This window comes from Nematolebias whitei, chromosome 1, assembly GCF_014905685.2.
Source record: "Nematolebias whitei isolate Nwh7 chromosome 1, NemWhi1, whole genome shotgun sequence".
In the NCBI taxonomy this organism is placed as follows: Eukaryota; Metazoa; Chordata; class Actinopteri; order Cyprinodontiformes; family Rivulidae; genus Nematolebias; species Nematolebias whitei.
The window spans coordinates 59,463,370-59,485,822 of record NC_056498.1 but is presented as its reverse complement, the minus strand read 5'-3'; the positions used below and the strand labels follow the sequence as shown (position 1 = coordinate 59,485,822).

The 22,453-nt window shown below is 41.7% G+C and overlaps 1 protein-coding gene across 1 annotated transcript in view; it reads right to left on the bottom strand.

The window, feature by feature from the left end:
* Window positions 1-18,504, bottom strand: part of LOC119412618 (equilibrative nucleoside transporter 1) — a 33,110-nt gene extending 14,606 nt beyond the window's left edge. The window contains exons 1-3 of the mRNA XM_037679655.1: window positions 18,389-18,504; window positions 979-1,062; window positions 723-804 (exon numbers count right to left, since the gene is read on the bottom strand). Coding sequence (XP_037535583.1) covers window positions 723-804; window positions 979-1,007 — 111 coding nt within the window. The 5' untranslated portion in view covers window positions 1,008-1,062; window positions 18,389-18,504. The remainder of the gene's footprint in view (window positions 1-722; window positions 805-978; window positions 1,063-18,388) is intronic.
* Between the last annotated feature and the right edge of the window lie 3,949 nt (window positions 18,505-22,453).

Sequence of the window (22,453 nt, the reverse complement as noted above, 5' to 3'; positions counted from 1 at the left end):
ACAAGTGACATTATCAAGCAATCCTTTGGCCATATGTTATATAAGAGCCGTATTTCTGGTCAGTGTACTTTGTTGCACAAAGGTGACTTTGTTCAACTTTAATTTCTTTAGTTATAATAGTAATGCTGTTTTTTTATCAAATATGCAGACGATGCCCCATGCAAACAATTTCCAGTAAGGAGACGCCCCCATCATTCAATTCAATTAAAAAAAAAAAATACTTTATTAATCCCAGAGGGAAATTATATGTTGGGTAACTCATCATCCTGGTTTCATTAATGAGTTGTTCTAGATGCTGATGGCTGTGGGCAGGAAGGATCTCTTGTAGCGGTCTGTCCTACAACGGATTTGAAGAAGCCTCTGACTGAAGACATTTTGTTGTTGTATGACAGTCTGATGAAGAGGATGCTGAGGGTTGTCTATAATGTTTTTCATTTTATGAAGAATCCTTCTTTGTACAATCATCTCCAAAGGTTCTAGAGGAGTCCCCAGAACTGAGCCAGCCTTCTTTATGAGCTTGTTGAATTGAATTGAATTAATCCACCATGCTGGTGAAAATTAAGAAATACGCCAGGTAAACAAGAGGTCTTTGTTAAGTAAGATGACTAAGTGGAGCCCAGCCTTTCAATTAACCATCATTTGATTTGGTCTCTTGCTTTATGGATTAAAAGCAATTGCCCACCAACATCCTGACATTCAGAGGATTATGTCTTTAATCATACCATTGTCGCTGTCATGAAGAAATTCCATGGTAAGAGACTTCCCAGGCCCAGGATGAAGAAAATAATCCATACGGCATTGTACCTGTGAAAGCAACAACCAGAAAGTACATCAATCAAGCCAGTCATCTTTGAATCAACAAACAACTTATTTACTGACCCTCATCTTAGCCTAATTTAGAACATGCAGATGTTAAAACACAAGGGTCATTGCTTGACACAAACATAACTTCCTGTCTTTGAAAAGAACTTCTCTTACTTGTCCCGGGGTGCGTTGATGGCCGTCATGGTTCTCAGACCGTCACTGGTTTGTTTTCACTGTTTGATGGAAATGGAGCCAATTCTGCAGTGACCACAAAGATGAGCATGTTAAAAAAATAAAATAAAATAAAAGATTTAGCAGGACATCACAGAAGCGCAGTCATCATTTCTTTTATAAGCATAGTTGTTTCAACAGATGGAGGCATTAGATTTCTTATGAGGCTGTCTGAAGAAAAGACTGCTTTTTTACTCTCCAGTTTATAGAAACAAGTGTTAAGACATTTCCAATGTTAACCTACTGCATTCATATACGAACTATCAAACATCTGCTGTAGGTTAATGACTTAAGTTGTTATTTTCCAGACAGGGTGAAGATATTGTTTATAAGAATGAGGAACTTAAAAACTTGTATCCAGACGTTCAAAACAAGCTGGCACAGGCAGTAAACTCCCACCACTAATGACCCTAACAAAAAGAGGCCCAAGGTTGTTTAATGTTTATTACAACAAACAGAAAACCGCACAATTTTTTGCATTTAAAAAACACACAAACTTCTTCATTCCCATCAGTTTCTCTAAAACAATTGGACTTCAAAATGCAATCTTGAATCAAAACAGAAATTAATTCAACTGAAAAATGGACTTAAAGTCTTTTACTCCAACTTCTTGCCAGACTGATCAACTTTGAGCTTTAAAAAAAAAAAAAAATAGATGTGGTAACAAGTCCACTTCCTAGTTTTTGCAGCAGGAACTCAAGGCATTTATTGGTCAGACAATCCGGCCACAAGAACTAAAGCTGGTCAAACACACATGCAACAAACATTTTGAAACAATCTTGCTGCACTGAGGTGAAGGAGCACTTGTGAATTTTAGAATAATAAAAAAAAAAACTATATAAATGAGAAACATCATCTCAAAGCACATTTCTCCTACAGTAGACAAAAACTATTTTAAAAAAGAAAACTTCATAAAACAAATTACTCTGAAAAACTTACTTGGAGAGACGAGTTCAAGGCAGTAAATATACCACTCATTGGATGCACAAGTACCAGATAAGCTTTAGAGGCTTCACTTTATAGCATACATAGATTTAGTAGGTTGACACCATTAGACCTGCCTCTCTTTGCATCTCTGTCCCTCCTTCTGCTCGTCTCCCAACCCCACCCTTCAACAACTTAACATTTACAGTCTGTGCACATATATGTGAATTCTTTCAGTCTAAATTCATATTTGAAGCTAAACAATGGAGCTTTAATGATGATTCTTAAATCGCCAACATCACACCCAATGCAATTCCTCATTGCTATACAGCACAACCACCTTCATCTCTGTTCAAGAGTTCATTTTCTCTTCACTTTTTCACAGGCACATCACACACCCCAACACGCTCTTCTGTTTTGTCATTTTTAAAATGCACCAATTAGTTTTAGCCAAACACTTTTCCCCACCTCTAAAGTGTATTGGAGCAGATGTGTTCAGATGGTTCAATGACACCTTTTGCAAACTGAATAATTTCCCTGGAGAGCAACGCCTCCTTTGAAAACAAAGCAATTTGGTGTCTCATCAACCTAAACAGCAGGTTAGGTTGTCCCAAAATGAGTTTACAAGAGTTTAAAATGTCACAGATAATCAAATGAAAGTGTCTGGTCATCAACGTAAACACATTAAATAGCTACAATATAGACTTTTTTCTACTTCTGGTAGTGCTTTAGTTTCTGTAAAAAGTTTCCAGTTTTTGTGTCTTGTTCTTGCAGCCATGTAATAGACCCTCAACAGATTCCAATGTTTTCACATTGTTCTGCTGCTCAAAGGTGGTGGCTATGAGTTATGCACAGAAGGTGAAATACAAAGACGACTTCACAGAGGAGGGTTTTTTTTATGAGTCACACAAGAGAGCGGCAGATTTATACCCATATTATGATTTTAGCTGCAGATACTTTAAATTTAGGTCATCAAAGGTTGTTCCACAGCAGCCACACTGACAGGATGTGCCCGACTACCAGTATATCTTGTTTGTAGTACTTTTCATATCTAGATGTTGTGAAGGGCAAACAATAGACATTTGGATACGATATGACTTCAATCTACCTAATCAATGGCATCACTAGTTTATTAATCTTTTTAAGAAATAAACATGGTGTTTATTCCTTAACAGTTTTCTTTATGCATCAATTGTAAAAATGTTTACCACTGGAAAAAAAATGTCAAAATTAAACTAGACCAATAATTTAAAGTGTCTGCTATAATAGTGACAATTTACATTCAACGGTTTACCGCTTTGAAAAAAAAAATCCATATATCACAAGTTTTGATGATAGGACTGTCCAAAATGGCCTTCTTAAATATCAATTTAAGGAAGCTAAAACTCACTCAGGCAACTTTAAATCTCACTATTCGCAAGGCAAAGATCATTGTTGCCTACTCATGAGAAATCACACTGTTATTCTGCATATTACTCACAGGGTCCACCACATAATCACCCCTCACAAATCACACATTAGCAACAGAAGACTGCTATGGCAACCAAAAGCTGAGAAACAATCATCTATGGGACGGGACAAGAGTTTACCTGGGATATAACAGTGAGGTGTGGAAGTTTCAAAACAAGCCCGGAACAATAAATTAAATCTAAAGTCTTCAGACAGTCATTAATTGTCTCCAAATTGTGCTCACAACAAAAATAGTTCAATGGAAACACTGACCTGAGGCTTTGTGGTAGTTTCAGGGTTTATCTGGGTGGTTTTCTCCATCGGATTAAGATAATTTGATCACCAGATGTGAAAGGGACAGTTGAACTTCTGGTGCCATTTGTTACACAACTTCTTCTCTAAAGTTCATTCATGAACTGAACAACATTCAGAAGAGACTGAAAAAGTACACATGATCAAATTTACCATTTATCTCAGTTTCTCTCCCTCGGCCACGGATTCTTCAAAATTAGTACATTTCTAATTTGTTTTCAACATGACGGCATACTCCACTAAAACCAGTGCCTTACTGAGAAATGTGACGTCATTTATTCACTTATCTCCCTCTTCAAATTTTTTTTTTTATAGATTACTCTTAGTACTTTAATAATCTAAGAGAAAATGATCATTAGAGGAAACAGCTTCAAACAGACCTTTTTTTTTTTGTCCTCTATCTTGTAACCCTTCCCGAGGACAATTGTATTGACAATCTTATGGTCCGTTTTAAAATGGGCTTCTGGGAAAAATAAAGTACGACCCATTTTCTCTTCTTCTGGTTGTCTTGACAAACGTCTAATCTCTCCATTGTGCTCAGTCAGGCCAAAGCTTATCAGGAAGGCTTCACAGACAACAACAAAGGACAGTTTAAGACGCAGTGGCCATGTTCCTGTTAAAGTATTCCTCTCTAAATCTAATGTGTCATTATCACAAGCCAGCTGGCAAAGGTTTACTTGGCGCTGAAATGTTTCCCAACACTCAATCACTCACACACAAACACACACACTTGGCAGTCTGCAGAGTGGCACACAAGTTTGTATGGTTGGTCTTCCTGTCACATTCAAAAAATGACACTCAAATGAACAAATACCTAACATCTGATTGCTTGTTAGTTTTCTTCTAAAAAATAAAGTTTAAAGTATGCCTAACACACCTTAGGCAGCAAAAGTTGTAACAGTGTCCAAACTTTAAATTGGGAAGCATGTGCTGTGCACGCCTGCTGCCAAATTATATTCTGTATGCTGCCTGAGCACAACCGTGCATGCTGAGAGGAGAGGTTTACTGTTAAGAGAAGTCGTTGAAGTTAAAGTGAACTTCATCCATCTGAGAGTTAACAAAAGAGCGGACACCAGCAGAGAAAGAAATCTCAAGTAGGTAGCAGTTTGTCAAGTCCAAAACAAAAAGCACCATGAAATGTTCAAATTTCAAGGAAAGAAACTGCTTTAAACATTTCTTTGGTTGCTCCTTACACCAGGTCGTATGTTGGTTTAAATTAAGAACAAAGTGTTCATGTTTCTCACTGTACTCTTCTGTCACAGAGTTGTCTTTATTCCCCCACAGATTCATGGAATAGTTTGATGTTGGTCATATGATGACGGGGAGGAACACCCTTCCTGGAGATCATTTCCTTTTCCTTATGGGAGCTAAACACACAATTTGATCCATTTCATCTAAACTGGAATTCATTTCTCAAAAGTACTCAGAGAAAATAAAAAGCAATAACATATTACTTTATAGACAAAAAAAAAAAGTGTTTTGGGAAATTTAAACTAAAAAAAAAGTCAAAATGTTGTACAATGTTGTTGTATTTAGTCACAATGAAATCTCTTTCTTTATAAGAGAACCAGAGAAAAATAAAATTCACAGAAATAGTTGCAACACAAACACCCTTCTCAACATGAGGTGTTGATTTAGGGAATGACACCAAATAATAAAAAAAAAACCAATTTAATTCTGTCCTCATTATGTCTAAAATTATGTTTAGCTCCTCAGCATCAGACTGGGAAAAAAAGAAAGGTGGCTGAAGGTTACCTAACATTTAAAAAAATGATGCAAACTTCAAACTATTGCATAACAAAAAGAAGCTAGAAGAGTCATTTTTTCCAAGACGTCTGGTCTGAACATTGAAGAGAAATGAACAAAAAAAAAAATTAAGATCTTTATTTAGGTGCATCAGCTGTCCCACTTTAAAGGCAGACATGAGGGAATTATTATCCAGCATTTCCAATGTTGCTGCCTACTCACTGCTAATATTATTTAAATCATCAAGTGGATCTTTGACACTGGAAGTGGTTTTTCTGGGACATGAAACACAAATTTATCAATTTAAAGTATGCTATATGAGCCTTAGCATTTCTGGTATTGGATACTTTAATTTTATATTATTACACTCAATATAATTGTACCGAACTTTTGCTAGTTGAGCAGCAATAATGGACAGTTTGCAATAATCATAAAACAAAACAAGTGGTCTGCTGATCTCTTGCCTTTATGCTGTTCTTCATAATCATTTGCTCACTATAGACTCGTTTGGGCTGCGGTTTAATATACCATATTATTTTACATTATTAGTGTTTAGCATATATTTTAAATCTTTTAGCGTATTGTTAATGTTTGTCTAGCGCAGGGGTCTGCAACCTGTGGCTCTGGAGCCACATGCAGTTCTTTGGTTCCTCTGCAGTGGCTCTTTCAAGCTTTGACCAAAACAAAACAAAAAAAAGTGAAGTTTATTTATTTACATCAATTGTGTGACAAAGTGAATATGAAAAGTACTCAACTTGTCACTTTATCCACATTTTGTTATGTTACAGCCTTTTTCCAAACTGGAATAAATTCTGTATTTTCCTCAAAATTCTACACACAACACCCCATAATAATATTTAAAAAGTTTTTTTGTTGTTCTCAAATTTATTAAATGAAAAACAACAAGGAATCATATGTACATAAGTATTCAGCCTTTGCCATGAAGCTCAAAATTTACCTTAGGTGCATTCCATTTACACGCATCATCCTCGAGATGTTTCTACAACTCAATTGGAATCCACCTGTGGTAAATTCAATCGATTGGACATGATTGGAAAGGCACACCTGTCTATAAAAAGGTCCCACAGTTAAAACTGTATGTCAGAACACAAACCAAGCATAAAGTCAAAAGGAAAAATAAACTGGAATAGGTGAAGCAAGCGCTGTGAAAACCTTCTGGATGTACAATATTTTTGCAAACATAGTTTATATTTTGTATAAGGGTGTTGCAACTTTTGGACAGACAATTTCTACCCCCCTCCACACCCCTGTTTCCATCGATCATCCATATGATTTCACCTGAAAATACATTTGTATCCTGTGCAGGCAAAGTTAGTCAAAATGTGCACAGGCCAAGGTGCAAAATAAGTAAGACTGTTGATTTTTGCTAGAATAAAGATTAGCGTAAAAATGAGTTTATAACAACATCATCTAGCGAACCCAGTAACTACAATAGCATATAATCTTCCTTCCTTTAAATCAAAGTTTTCTAAAACGTATGTCTTCAGAAATGATCCTTTGTTTTATAATTTCCTTTGAAATTCACCATTTATCTCTGCCAGCTCCTGTAGCACCAGGACATCCGCTCACATATTGTTCGACGTCAAAATGCAGCTTAGTCATTTTGAAGACAAGACTAGGATTTCCGATGACATTGTTTTTGACCAATAAAATCTAATTTCAAACTGGTGCTCTCGTAAACAAAACCAGCTTAAGCTTGCCTGGTGATAAATCGCCAAACTTGAACAAACTACATATCATTGAAAAGCTTTTGAGATGTAGATTTTGAAAATAACTCAGTTTTGATCAATTCCTTATTGCGATTCATTTTACTAGCCAAGGCCACATTTTATTTAGACCGTGTGATCAAGTATATATTCACAAACATGGGTCCAATTTAAAAAATAAAATTTCACAAAGTTATGCACTTCCTGCTGACTACTCAGTGTTGTGTTCATTCAACCTTTATTTATACAAGTTAATCTCAATGAGTCACGAGGACTTGTTTTAAAGAGAGAGCCGTTTTAAATAAAGCATAAATAAAACACAGATGAGGCACACACAACAACAACAAACAGTCATAAAAAGCATATAAAAAGTAAATAAAAGTAGTGATATAAAACAAAATAAAATCAAGCTACATTATAAGACGGGGTAAAATATTAAAAACAGGAACATGTCTATTGATTTTGCATTGAACTTAATTGTTTAAAATCCCTTAGAGAGGTCAAGGTCGAGAGCTTCAGATCTTTTTGCAAGGTGTTCCAGGAGCAGAGTAAGAAAAGTCCCTTTTGCTGAAATAAAAATGTGTGCCAATCTTGTGTCATCATATTCAAAAAAGGTTTTATACTGCAGTTTCTGCCAAATTTGCATCATCAAAGTGTTCAGCAAAGGCTGGATACTTGTGATTTCTTAGTTTTCTAATTTTTTCTAATTTTTTTTCCTAACATTTCAAAGAAAATGTTTGTTTTATGCTGTCATTATGGGGTGGCGTGTGTAGAATTTTTTAGGAAAGATTAATTGCGAGCTGGACTTGGAAGCTCAGTCCTCACCTCCTTCTACAGGTGTGCAGTGGAGAGCATCCGGTGCTCCAGCATCAACGTGTGGCATGGAGGCTGCACAGCTGCAGCAAGAAAAGCTTTGCAGAGAGTGGTGAAGGCTGCACAGAAGTCTGTTGGAGTCAGTCCCCCCCCCACCATCACAGACATCTACACCTCCAGATGCAGAAAAAGGGCCACCTGCATCATGAAGGACCCCACACACCCAGCACACACTTTTTGCCCCGCTCCCCTCAGGCAGAAGGCTGAGGAGCATTAAGTGTAGAACCACTAGACTGAGGAACAGCTTCTACCCTGAGGCTGTTAGACTCATGAATCTCTAACCAGAATAATCACTGTGAGAAATCACTTTGAAAAAAAAAAAAAAAAAAAAAACCTGAAAAATCACTAATGCCACTTGGTTGTTGATATGTGCTGCCAACTATCCATGAAGCTGATCTCATGCTGCTGATTATTTCATGTTGCTGTGTTTAGTCCTCATCTGCTCACACAGACTCATGTTCGTGCTGCTGTTGTTGTTTTGGCGCATCGTTTTTGTACTATTAGTGCTTAGTGTATTCTTAGTCTTGTGTATTCTTGGTTTAGTGAATGTAGTATATTCTTAGTTCATGACTCAGATCTTACTAATGTTTTTGTTGTATGTAACTGGGACCCTGTGTACATAGTTTTGTTCCACCTCATGTACCACATGTGGTGTGTATGACAAATAAATCTCTCTGTCTCGAACTCTAATTTAGTACAATTTGGAATAAGGCTGTAACAAACTGGAAAAAAAAGTGAACCAAGTGCTGTGAAAACTTTCTGGATGTACATTATTGCAAACATAGTTTATATTTTGTATAAAAGGTGTTGCAACTTTTGGACAGACAATTCCTACCCCACTCCACACCCCTATTTCAAACGACCATCCATATGATTTCACCTGAAAATACATTTGTATCCTGTGCAGGCAAAGTTAGTCAGAATGTGCACAGGCCAAAGTGCAAAATAAGTAAGACTGTTGATTATTGTTGGAATAATGAGTAGCGTAAAAATGTGTTTATAACATCTAGCGAACCCAGTAACTACAATGGCATATAATCTTTCTTCCTTTAAATCAAAAGTTTTCTAAAATGGTAACCGGTAAATGATCCTTTGTTTTATAATTTCCTTTGAAATTCACCGTTTATCTCTGCCAGCTCCTGTAGCACCAGGACAACCGTTCACATATTGTTTGACGTCAAAATGAAGCTTAGTCATTTTGAAGACAGAATTTCCAATGACATTGTTTTTGACCAATAAAGACTTATTTTCAAACTGGTGCTCTCGTAAACAAAATCAGCTTAAGCTCGCCAGGTGATAAATCACCAAATTTCAACAAACTACCGGTACATATCATTTAAAAGATTTTGAGATGTAGATTTTGAAAATAACTCAGTTTTGATCAATTCCTTATTGAGATTCATTTTACCAACAGAGGTCCCATTTTATTTGGACTCTATGATCAAGTATACATTCACAAACAAGGGTATAATTTAAAAATAAAGTTTCACAAAGTTATGCACTTCCTGCGGACTACTCAGTGTTGTTATGGCAACTGTGTGACTGTGTTTCTATCTAGTTTGTGCCAATACATATAGTTTTCATGTGTCGCAACACATCCCAGCACTTTGTCGCAAACCACAATTTTTGTAGACATGCAATAGCTCCAGTCACAATCGAGTAAGTTTGACCATGAAGGAGCTTTTTTGTTTGTTTGTTTGTTTTACGTGCATAGCAATAGTTGTTTCATGTTGGACTAGAGGATGTTCCCGGGCAGACAGTTCTGCAATGCACAGTTTTAACTTCATCCCAAAAGTCAGGAAATGCAAAGGACCTCAAATGGAGGATCTGAGTGCAGAATGTTGTTGTCTGGCTTGAAATAACAAGCGAAAGGATCAGCTCTGATCACTTTTATCATGTAAACAAAAAAATTCTATATTAACCATTTTGTTAAACCATGTCAGAATATAACTGTATGTGTGCTGGAAGTACTCCGTTCATGATTTAAAACATCTCTGCTGTCCACTGAGCATGCATCAGGACATCTCTACTGGAGTTAGCCATGTGCAAAACCTCCACACTGTAAACACTCACTCTGCCCACATGGATACATACCCATGTTGTAATTTTGAGCATTTGTTGCACTGGCACACCTCAAAATGTCATAATGTCTAGTCGTTAGTGTTAATGTGTTATTGGCATCACGAAGGTTTAGTGGTTAGCACAGTCACCTCACATCATGAATGTTCCGGGTTCTACCAACGAGTTGGGCCTGGGGTCATTCCGGAGATTACATGTTAATATTTTAATTTATTAAATTAATTTATCATTTAATTTTAGCTCTCAATTCAGACATTCTTCATAAAGCCGTTAGAATATTGATTGTTCTATGTCATATAGGCTTCGCCCTTTAAGGCTGTCGCTGATGGGTTTATCCCGTTATGCGCAAGCATCGTACTGAAAAAAAATTAGTCCACGCCCACCTGCTGTGTGGGCCCCACCCGATCCGTATAAATTACGTTAAGAGCGGGTAATCTGCTCCCAGTTTTTCTTCAGCAAGCATAATAAACAAGAATAAACTGACCTTTTTCGTCGAGATGTCCAGCTCCAGCACCATCCGTTTGTGTCCCTCGTGCAAGACCGGCTACTTGCTTAGCTTCGACCGGCACGACACCTGCGAGGGATGCCTGGGTCCCCGCCACGTCGCTCGCGCTTCCTCCTGCCGCCTCTGTGACGAGCTTCCACCGGAGGAAAGGCAGAGGAGAGCAGCCTTGTTTAAGGCTACCATCGAGGACTGCCTGTCCGTGGCGGGAGACTGTTCGCTGGACGACGCCATGGATTTCTTCGACGCCGGCTCTCGGAGTGAATCGGATGATTCCTCTGGGACCGGTGACGCTAGCAGCAGCCCCGACGCTCGTTCCCTCCCGGGGAGCGCAGTGTTGGAAAGAGGGAGGCCGAGCGGATGCTCGACTCCCCCGGGGTTTCCCGCCTCAGCGACCACATCGCTCCCTGCCGTGGGCGCGCTCCTCTCGGAGCTGCCCGCCATTATCCGGGAAGCTGCTAGCGTTAAGGGGCTCTCCGTCCCCTCACCCCCCCCGCTCAGATCGGATGATCTTGCGGGAAGGTTTGGCTCCACGCCGGCTCGCCGTCCTGATCCCATTTGGCCTCGTTTTCCTGCGGTGACAGCGTACTGGAACGAGGCCGCAGCCGGTCCTGGTAGGTTAAGGGCGCCCGTCTCCACTTACGCCCCTATCACCAGAGTGGAGGGGTTCACCGAGCGGGGCTTTCCCTCGGTACCCCCCCTTGAGCCAAGCCTCGCGGAAGCCTTCGGAGCGAAGATGTCCAGGCTGGAGAAGCGTCCCGTCCCTCCGGGGAAACACGACCAGGTGGCGACCGCGCTCTCCAACAGAGCCCACCAGTGTGCTTTTCAGGCGGCCGCGGCTAACAACAACGTGGCGCTGTTAGCATTTAGCATGTCGAAGAGGCTGGAGGCCTCAGGCCTGCCGGAGGAGACGAAGAGCTCCCTGTGTAAATCGGCAGACGCCGTCCTCAACATGTGCGCCGCTTCCACGGTTTGCCTGTCGAGGATTGCTTCATGGATGACGGTAATCCAACGCTCCATCTGGCTCCGTCACTCCCCATTGCTGCCGGAAAAGCTGCACAAGGACCTCATGGAGGGCCCCATCTCATCGGACGCGCTGTTCGGAAGCAGCTTGAAGACCATGCTGGCGAATTCCAAACAGTCGGAGGAGATGTCGGAAGCGGTACGTCATCTCATCAAGCCGCGCGGCTCATCCCGTCCCCCAGCTCGCTGGAAGGATCGCCGAGAGCAGAGGCAGAAGCACCGACGCTCCACGGCAGCAGCAGCTTCGTCTCGCCCAGCTCCACCACCAGCCCCGCCCGCCAGAGACCACCCCTCCTCAGCCCGGCAGCCTGCACTTCAGCGCTTCCCCAGAGATCGCCTGCAGACGGCGCTCGGGTCAAACAAACCGCAGAGCTCACGAGGGAGAAGGTTTAAGAAATGACGGTCTGCGGGGGATGTGTGTATGAACGAAACAGGAAGTGAAATAAATGATTTTTCAAAAATCAGAATGCCTGTTTTTAGCCAGTCTGTAAGTTCGGATGAGCTCACAGCCGCTACACACACATCCTCCACACAGAGAGAGCCGGTGTCCTTAAATAAAGGTTTTTTAAACCCACCGCCGCTCCTTCACATGCCCAGACGCTCACGTGACACCACGGTAAGCGAAATATCTTGTTGTCAAACAGAACCGCACGATCACCACTCAAACGGTGTTAAACGCGCACCCGAGCGAGACAAGCACCGTCCATCCAAACGGCACTGTGCCGATGATGCACGCACAGCTGCCCGGCGCTCACCGGCTCACATCGGGATAAATGTGGGACCGCAGGCCGGGTCCGGTGGAGGTCCCCGCTCTCAGCAAAAACAACACACGTTTTTCCTGAATAAACGCGAACAGCCGTCATCCATCGCGCCTCTGCGACCAGCAGCTCACGGCGGCATAAGCGTGAGACAGCTGAATGAATCCAACGACGGGCCCCGCCCTCAGCGAGAGCGGCGCGCGTCCCTCCAGAGAAAACGTGCGCTCCCGCGAAGTTCACAACCTTCACTTCGACAGCACGGCGTTGATGACGTCACGCCCTCCACCTCTCAACGTTCGCACAGCGACGTTAAACGTGCAGCCTCTGGACGTCACCAGCTGACACACGCCTCGCCTCAGCGCACACCGCCCCGCCCGGACATGAAGGTTGGTCCGCGATCCAGTCACAGCGCACGGGCGCGCGCAGAACAGCCCTTTCGAGAAAGCCTCGCCTTGGGTCACGCGGAAAACATTTCCGCGACGCATGACGGCGGTCGAGGCGGAGGTTTGGATGACATCCGTTCAAAACACGGCACATCATTTAAACGCACGTCCACTCCACGAACGTCACGCAGAGTGGTTAAAAACATGCTCACCGGACAGATGGATGGACAGAGTGTTATGCAAGGGTTACACGCTGCAGTTTGCAACCCGACCCCCTCCGTTCGGAGGAGTTATAGAGACGGTCCTGTCATCACCAGACCAAGTCTCAGCCTTAAATGCAGAAGTCCAGGAGCTTCTGATAAAAGGTGTAATCTCAAAAGTTCCCAACGAGGAGGAAAACACAGGGTTTTACTCACGCTACTTCCTGGTCCCCAAAAAGACCGGAGGGATGAGACCGATTCTGGATCTGTCAGCTTTCAACAAAGCGATCATGAACAGACCTTTTCACATGTTGACGAACAGACAGCTGTTGGACAACATCCAGAAAAACGACTGGTTTGTTTCCATCGATCTAAAAGATGCTTATTTTCACATACCAATCATCCCAAAACACAGAAAATTTCTGCGTTTCGCCTTTCAAGGGATGAAGTACCAGTACAACAGGCTGCCTTTCGGGTACTCCCTCGCACCTCGCACGTTCTCAAAGTGTGTGGAGACAGCCCTGCATCCACTGCACAGAGCAGGGATGAGAGTTTTGTTTTACCTGGACGACCTGCTGCTCCTGTCTCACTCCAGACAGGAAGCATTGATACAGGCTCAGGTGTTGGCATCACACCTGCTAAATCTGGGCTTCGCCATAAATTGGAAGAAAAGCTCGATTTTTCCCGGCCCAGACAATTGTTTATCTGGGAGTGGAATTAAATTCAATTACCATGACGGCTCGCTTATCACAAACAAGAATCGACACTCTAAAAAACCAATTACGCCACGTAAGACCTGGCAAAGTGGTAACAGCTGTCTCCGTCATGAAGCTGTTGGGAATGATGTCATCAGCTCACACAGTGGTCCCGCTGGGTTTGTTACACATGAGGCGCCTCCAGAGGTGGTTTACGCGCCTGCGTGTGGATCCAGTAAAACAAAAGAGACGGATGATCACTGTCCCTCCCTCCGTGAGAGCAGACCTCCGACACTGGGGAAACACCCTGGCTCTGTCAGAGGGAGTCCCCGTCAGCAAACCCTCGACACACGTGTCAGTCTTCACGGACGCGTCTCTGTCAGGTTGGGGGGGGACATGCCTATCTCAAGCAGTAGGGGCGCTGTGGCCCCACCGCACATCAGCCCACATCAATGTTTTGGAGTGTCGCACAGTGCTGAATGTGATTCAGCATTTTGCTCCCGTGCTACAGAATCAACACGTGTTGATTCACACAGACAACATGGTGACTGCTGCGTACATAAACCGCCAGGGGGGTGTGCGTTCAGCCCAGATGTTACACATTGCACGGAAGCTACTGTGTTGGGCTCACCAAAATCTGCTTTCCATCAGAGCGGTTTACATACCCGGCGTTCTGAACAGAGGAGCAGACGTGATGTCCAGGGGCGGCCCACGTCACGCGGACTGGACCCTCCATCCAGACCTGATGTTTCAGACGTGGCAGAAGTTTGGCAAAGCAGCTGTGGACCTGTTTGCGACGCGAGAGAACGCTCAGTGCCAGTTATGGTTTTCCCTGAGCCCTCGAGACGATCCACCGCTGGGGGTGGATGCATTTGCCCACAGCCCGTGGCCCAAAACGCTTCTGTACGCGTTCCCTCCTCCTCCTCTGATTTTACGGTTCCTGAACCGAGTTCAGGAGGAGGGACTGACAGCTCTCCTGGTAGCTCCCGAGCGCGTGAACGCACCATGGTTCCCGGTCCTGCAGCGTCTGTTGTCAGGTCGCCCGTGGAAACTGCCATGGAGGGAAGATGCTCTCCTTCAAGCAGGAGGAGCGATCAGGAGTTACCCGGAAATAGGCCAGCACCTGTGGGTCTGGCCGCTGAGCGGTCCCGCTTAGAGAAGATGGGTCTCCCTCAGGAGGTAGTGCGCACAATTCAAGATTCACGTGCTGCATCTACCACAGCCCTGTACACATCAAAGTGGACGGCTTTTCAGCGCTGGTGTACAGAGAAAGGTTTGGAGGCCACCTCATGTCCATTAGGTGGCGTGCTGTCCTTTCTTCAACAGCTGATGGATAGGAAGTTGGCGTTCAGCACGATTAAAACGTACGCTGCAGCCATCTCTTCCTGCCACGAAGGGTTCGGGGACAGAACAGCTTTTAACCACCCGCTGATGAAGCGGTTTTTAAAAGGTGTACAAAGACATAGACCGGTTTCACGCCCATTCGTTCCACAGTGGGATTTAACGCTGGTCCTGCGAGCCCTGATCAAAGCTCCTTTTGAGCCTCTGGATCAAGTTTCACTTAAATTCCTGTCTCTTAAAACAGCCCTGCTGCTGGCTTTAACATCCGCCAAGAGGGTGAGTGATTTATCTGCCCTCTCTGCCGCTCCGTCATGTCTCAGAATCCAGGCTGACGGTAGTTCAGCTGATTTAAGACCAAACCCAGCCTTTATGCCTAAATGCATCACGAGCTCTTTTAAATCGAGACAGATATCGTTGGAGGGATTCTTCCCTCCCCCCCACAGATCAGAAGAAGAAGCATCTTTTCATCTTCTCTGTCCGGTGCGGGCGTTATCGTGTTACATAGCGCGCACAGCTGCAATGCGTCAAACTCAACATTTGTTTGTGCATTATAGAGATGCATCCGCAGGCCGCCCGTTATCCACCCAGCGCTTGTCACACTGGCTGTGTGAGGCCATTTCTGAAGCCTACAGAGCATCAGATCTAGAGCCTCCTGTCAACCTCAAAGCACACTCAACCAGGGGTATCGCATCTTCGACTGCTCTGCATAATGGTATGTCAATGCAGGACATTTGCACTGCGGCTGCATGGTCATCACCCTGCTCATTTATTCGCTTTTACCTACGTGATGTAACGGCTCGTTCCATGACACATTCTGTCCTTAGTGCTCTAACAGAATGAATATTGTTGTTCTCATGGAACTCTGTTTAAGCTCACATCTGTCTGCATGCATTACAGTGTGAGATGTTGTTATCAGCCACAAGTTGTGTCTGTGATTCGGTTCTATTGTCACTAATCAGTTCATGACTATTGTTACCAATCAGTTCATTTGTTCAATAATCAGTTCATTGATATTAATCTGTTTATACTGTTCAATCATGAATCAGTTGCTTCATGCCCCCCCCCCTCCTCTTTTCAATATCTTCCCCGTTGAAGTTTTTCCGGGGCATTCATGCTGTCAGAACGCATAGTTGCACAACATGCGTCTGTGCATGGCACACAATTACGCGATGCGTAATTATGCACATGGAGAACTGAGTGGCAAGACGTTTTTTGGGCAAGCTTCCGCTTCTTACTGGGTTCGAATGGACCCAGTGAGGCGAGGACCACATCCGCTTCGCCCTTAACCCATCAGCGACAGCCTTAAAGGGCGAAGCCTATATGACATAGAACGTTGGTTACGTACTGTAACCCCAGATTCTATGAATATAGGCGTAGCCCTTTAAGCGTCGGGCCTCACTGGCTCCTGAATAGCTGAAGAAAAGAATAAGCTATTTGGGAGCAGATTACCCGCTCTTAACGTAATTTATACGGATCGGGTGGGGCCCACACAGCAGGTGGGCGTGGACTAATTTTTTTTCAGTACGATGCTTGCGCATAACGGGATAAACCCATCAGCGACAGCCTTAAAGGGCTACGCCTATATTCATAGAATCTGGGGTTACAGTACGTAACCAACGTTTTCATCCATGGGTTTCAAGCCGCAAAGCTCCTCTATTGTGTAGGCACTCATCGTGTTCATTAAAAAATAATAATCAACTGTCATAAGAAATCGGAGGGAACGCCTGTTCTTTCTCTGCCCTGTATGGGTCAGTCCCGACAGCCAACGATTTACTGGATAAATCTTTCTCTTGCACATTGGTCAAGAGTCTCAATACACTTCGTTTTGGTTTATCCTAAAGCCATCTTGATCGTTGTTATCTAGCGCTTGCCTACTGTAATGGCGGAAAAGTGGCGTTTCACACTTTTTATGTATTGAGTAATTTAAGCACAGTCAAACACAGCGATTGCTATCCTTTGTAATGAGAGGATGTAATCAAGGCAGAGCAAATACTATCCGGAAACAAAAGCACAAAGACAGGAAGTAGTCTTTCACAAGACGTCCTGATGCATGCTCAGTGATCAAGGTAGATAAATCTAATAAAGATTGAGTTGGGTCCTCTGGATGAATTCTTCTTTGTTCAAGTCTTTTATCCAAAAGACTTCTTCAGTCTGAGAGGCTGCAACAAACTGTCTTTATTTAGATCACCTTCTCACAGTGGATCAACCAATTCGCTGGCGACAACCAAAACTAGTTGTTCACATGCAAAAGGAGGACCATCAGCTGATCAACTGAAAGTAAGGATGTGGTGCCCATGCTGCTGCTGTCAAATCAGCTGTCCGCTGAAAAACAAAGCCACAACTCTTCTCCTTGCTTCAGCGTCAGCACAGTCACAAATAGCACAGACACGTGCAGCAGGGAGCCGAGCCAGGAAACACAACACCATTCAGTCAGAAAGATCTCATGTAGTAGATTATAGTCACAAAAATCATACAAAAAACACTTAACCCAATAATTAAACCATGATAAGACTGTAACATTTAAAATATTACACATTTTCATTCACTATAAGAGCAGTTAAAAACACGTAGATAATGGTAAATAAAGACAGATATGACATCCAGCCTATACAAGACTAAAAAATAAAGTCTTGTTCAACGTAAACTCGTGTTTGCAGACATCAGTGACAGCTGATAAAGCTTTAAAAAGACTCCTGTCTTATCTTTGCCACAGTGTTGTAGAAACCAGAAGAGACAGACCCACGTGTTACACCTCAAACTACTGCCCCATGATTTATCACAAGGACCTGGCTTACAGCCTCGGGCAAACTATAGGACTACCCGGTTAGAAACATAAAATCCTGTCAAAACCTAATTTAATAATCATTTGACCTATATATGTATATTGATTGGTATACGAAACACCCAGTGTCCAGGACTTCATGTTTCTTAACCCCCAGCACCCTAATCTGACGGGATACAGAATGTGGTAAAACACCCATGAGCCGCTTAATAAGAAAAAACACCGGCCGGTTCAAGAAGTTGGCGGCAAAAGTCAACAAAGAAAGAGGAGAGATTAGTGTGGTACCCGGCTAGAAACAGAACCACGAGTTCCGTCTACAAACGAGTCGTGAAAAAAAATTAATGACTAAACAAGGCAGAACAGCATCCGAAACTAATACCAACCAGTTCGCGGTTTTTTTTTAATCAACAAAGAGCTCAACTGCCAGTTGTTATATCGCACCAATGAAACGTTTTTAAAGCTGAACACAAAGTCCAACAATCCCTTTTCGTTCGTGGTAATTAAAACCCGAAGACCTGACAAAAAAAGTGCGAAAATGAACGGCGGTGAAACATCTTACCTCTTAAAACTCTGTGTTGCCTCTGTCTCTGTTTAGGATGTGTTGGTGTTCTTATACTACCTCGTGCTCGATTGAAGCTAGAATTAAAAATGTTCAAGTGCCGATCGGAACTATTACTTTCTCGTCGCATACGCTGCTTTTGGGGCCGTTTTTTTTTTTTTAAACAACGCAATTAAAAGAAAAAATACTTTTCATAAACGCATAATAAGTATAACAAAACAGTCGAAATAACTGTACAAAAAAAAAGACTGTAGCCATTAATTTCCCTACTCTAACATTTAGGGACTTTTTATATAATATCATATTTTCCGAGTATCATTGAACTCATCATCAGCTCCTGTAGGTGGGGACTAGAGACGCAGCTGTACTCTTATGCTAATTATTATCGCGTGTGTGCGCGCGTTTGTGTGCGTGTGTGTGTGCGCGCGCGTTTGTGTGTGTGTGGGGGGGGGGGGGGGGGGAGAGAATAATTTTGATGGCATATCATCATCATCATTAAAACCTACAGCTGAAACAGAAGATACAAATTTTAATGTAACAGACTAAATGGATAACTTTGCAGCCTTGCTCGATAACAACTTTCACGGTCTGAGGTGGTTTCTCAACTCCCTTGCAGGCAGTATCTGCTAAAGTCTCATTAGTTACTTTTCCTCCAAATTGCAGTCTGACTCATCCCATCTGATTTCAATTTAAATTGGGTGTGGAGGCCAGCGGTGCATTTTGTGTCCCATTGCTCTTTGAACAAACAACCGATGATCCCAGTAAACTGCAACCAGAGGGGGTGACTTGCCATGAGTTTACTCAAACAGGCCTCCAAAACTTCTGTCTGATGTTTTTCACTTGGATCCATACATACCATTAACATTCATTCACACTGTCTGAACCTCTCTAAAGATGTCTTTTTCTTCAAGTATTTTTTATGCTAAAATGTCCACAAAACAAAGAAAATAAACTAAAAAGCAGCACAAGCTTCATAGGAAAAAGGCTCAAGGTTCTTTTGAAAGGATTCTACTTGGATACAATTATCCGACACTTGTGAAATATGCAATCGTCCACACCTCTTACATTGTATTTCATTTTGGAGATTTTTGGCATTCTTTAAAACAACAAATATTCATACAGTGACGTAAAAGCACCAGTATTACGGGACACCTCTTTCACATTGTCTATTGATAAGTAATCAGGATATTGATAAGTAATAGTCTGGAATTCTAAACGATTGAGAAAAACAATCTGGAAAACTGTGGAATAAATTAATTACATGTTTATTGTATTTTCTAATGTGTTACATATATCTATATATATAAAAAAAGATAAAGTGTCAATGTTTTTATCCAGAAAGTTTGTCCATTTAAGCAATTTTCTCATCCAGGAAAACATTTTTTGTTTGTTCACTTGTTTGTTTTTATTGAACTGGAATAAAGTCACTGCCAGAACCTGAAGTTTATCATTCTTATTTTGCCCACACTTCACAAGCAGACATTTCTAAAGAGCAGATGTGTAAGTGATTATTTGGGTTGGTGAGTCAAAGATGAGTGTTTTCAGACTTTGTAGTAAAATATGCTGTGTGTGAAAAGCGTAAGACAAGTGAATTATCTGATTTTATTCACTGGTTACATTGTTCAAAAACCCCTGTAAATCACGAAGGTCAAGGCTGGACAACTGGAGACCAGTTGGAACAAAATAATCAAGCAGAAGATAAGATAGTCTGAGAGGACTTACATTCGTGTGAAATAAAATGCATTGTCAGTACAATATACATCGATAATATACAATCTTTGTTTTGTTATCTATAACACCAAACAAAAAATACTTTACAGAGAAAAAATGTGCAATCAGTTGATGTTATTATGCAAGACACAGATTGTTCTTTTCTTTCACAGAAGAGCATGTTTTCTTAGGTAACTCCAAAATGTCACACAATTATGCAGCCCACATCCAAAAAGGTTGGGACGTTGTGTAAAATGTAAATATAAATGGCAAATTGATTTTACTTATACAACACCTATCAAGATACTCAAGTGCTTTACACTACAATCTGTGCCCTCATTTACCAATTCATACAGCACTCTACTAGCTTTCTACAAAGATTAATCAATGCTTTATCACGTTCATACACCGATGGGACACACATCAGAGGCATTGAGGGGTTCAGTGTCTTGCCCAGGGACACTTCAGCATGTCACTGCTGTTGGAACCGAACCTCCGGCTCTCCGATTGGATGACAACTGCTCTAAACGCTTAGCCACAGCTGCCCCAAACAGCTTGCAGGGATTTGCAAATATCTCATGTTTTATTCGCAATAGAACACAGCAAGCATATCAAATGTTTAAATTAAGAAATCAAACCTTTACATTTGTCACGTTTAAAAAAAAAAGTTGGGACAGTGGTGACAAAAGGCTACAAAAAGTGGAATGAATCAGAAAAAAGTGGAAGAGAACGTTGCAGCTATGGGCTCATTGGCAAAAGATCAATAAGAGGACAGAGTATAAAAAGAGCATTTTAGAGAGGCGAAATCTCTCAGAAGTAAAAGTTGGGCAGAGGTTTACCAGTCTGAGATAAACTGAGTCTACAAATAGTGGGAAATTTTAAGAGTAATGTTCATCAATGCAAAATTTGGAGACTTTGAATATCCTATTACCTACAGTTTATAATATCATCAAAACCACAGAGCAAACGTCCTCTCTGGAGAGAAACCATCTGGCCACTGTTCAAAAGCCTGCCTCTCTGATGGTATGGGGGTGCATTTATCTCTATAGCATAAGGAGCTCACACATCTGGAAAGGCATCATCAATGCAGAAAGGTAAATATAAGTTCTAGAACAACATCAATGGTATATGTTTACTATGTTACATTATGAATTGGTTTATGAGATTTGAAAGTCACTGCATTCAGTTTTTATTTAAATTTCCCACTAAGTCCCTTTTGGAATTGGGCTTTATTTTCATCCAGTCCTGAGCTTGTCTGAACCGAAGCGCAGAGGTGTTATTCTTGATTGTGAATCTGGACACTCCGAGTTGGTGTCTGCTGTTTACTCATACAGTTGTGGTAGGTCCACAGTCATCCACACCCCGTCTCCTCTCCGTCTAAAAACAGTCTGCTGTGGTTGGTTTTGTACAGAAACCATCTGTGACAAGCTTGAGAAGTCAGGCTGTTTTTCCCTCCAACTCCAAAACCCCAAACAGGAGGAGTCCAGCTCTGCAGAACTGAGAGACTTCTGTCTCGTGTGAAAACACAAAATTACACCTAATTTCCAAAAGTTGGCCGTTTAACTACAGTTTTTTTTTTTTTTGACAGATGAAAATGTCTGCCTGTGTTCCTCTGACCCTTGTTTATTCTTGTATGTCCAAAAGGGAAAGCCAGAAAGGAGTCAGGCAGAGTAGCAGAGCAAAACTTTGACTGGGTTTTTCCACAAAAAGGATCAGAGCAGGAGATGAGAAAGGAAGTAATAAAAAATGTGAGTTAAAAAAAGGACAAATTGCATCAGTGAAAATATGAATTAGCTATTTGAATTTGAATGCATATCATCTAATATCTATAAGCAAAACTGAGTTATAGTCAATTTTGGGATTTTAACCTGTTTTTTTTTCCCTCAATTTAGATTTAAAAAACCAAAAGTCCTGTACAATCTAAAAAGAATATGAATTGCAGATCACTTCTACAAAATAGTTTGTTTTTTTTCGGTCAGACGACAAATTTGTAATTACCTCCATTTCATAAATTTAAAGAGAAAAGCTTTTTTATATTGTTCAAATGTCTGTGCATAGAACCATTGTTTCTAAAAAAAAAAAAAGCAGGTTTGCAGAATATAAATTCTACAGGTGTAAATTTAAACTTAAACGGCGAAAATGCAGTGTGAATTGCTGAAGAAATAGCTGAAAAACAACTGAAATTGGCCAAAAACATGCTGAATTGTAGCTGAAATGAAAGAACAGACCTTAATTAGAGGATAAAGAACAAATGTTTGCTGAATTAGGAATAAATGAGCAGAAATGAGCACTAAAATTAGGAAATTGGCTAAAAAAAAAGCTGAAATAAGCACAAAAATAGCTGAAAAGTAGATG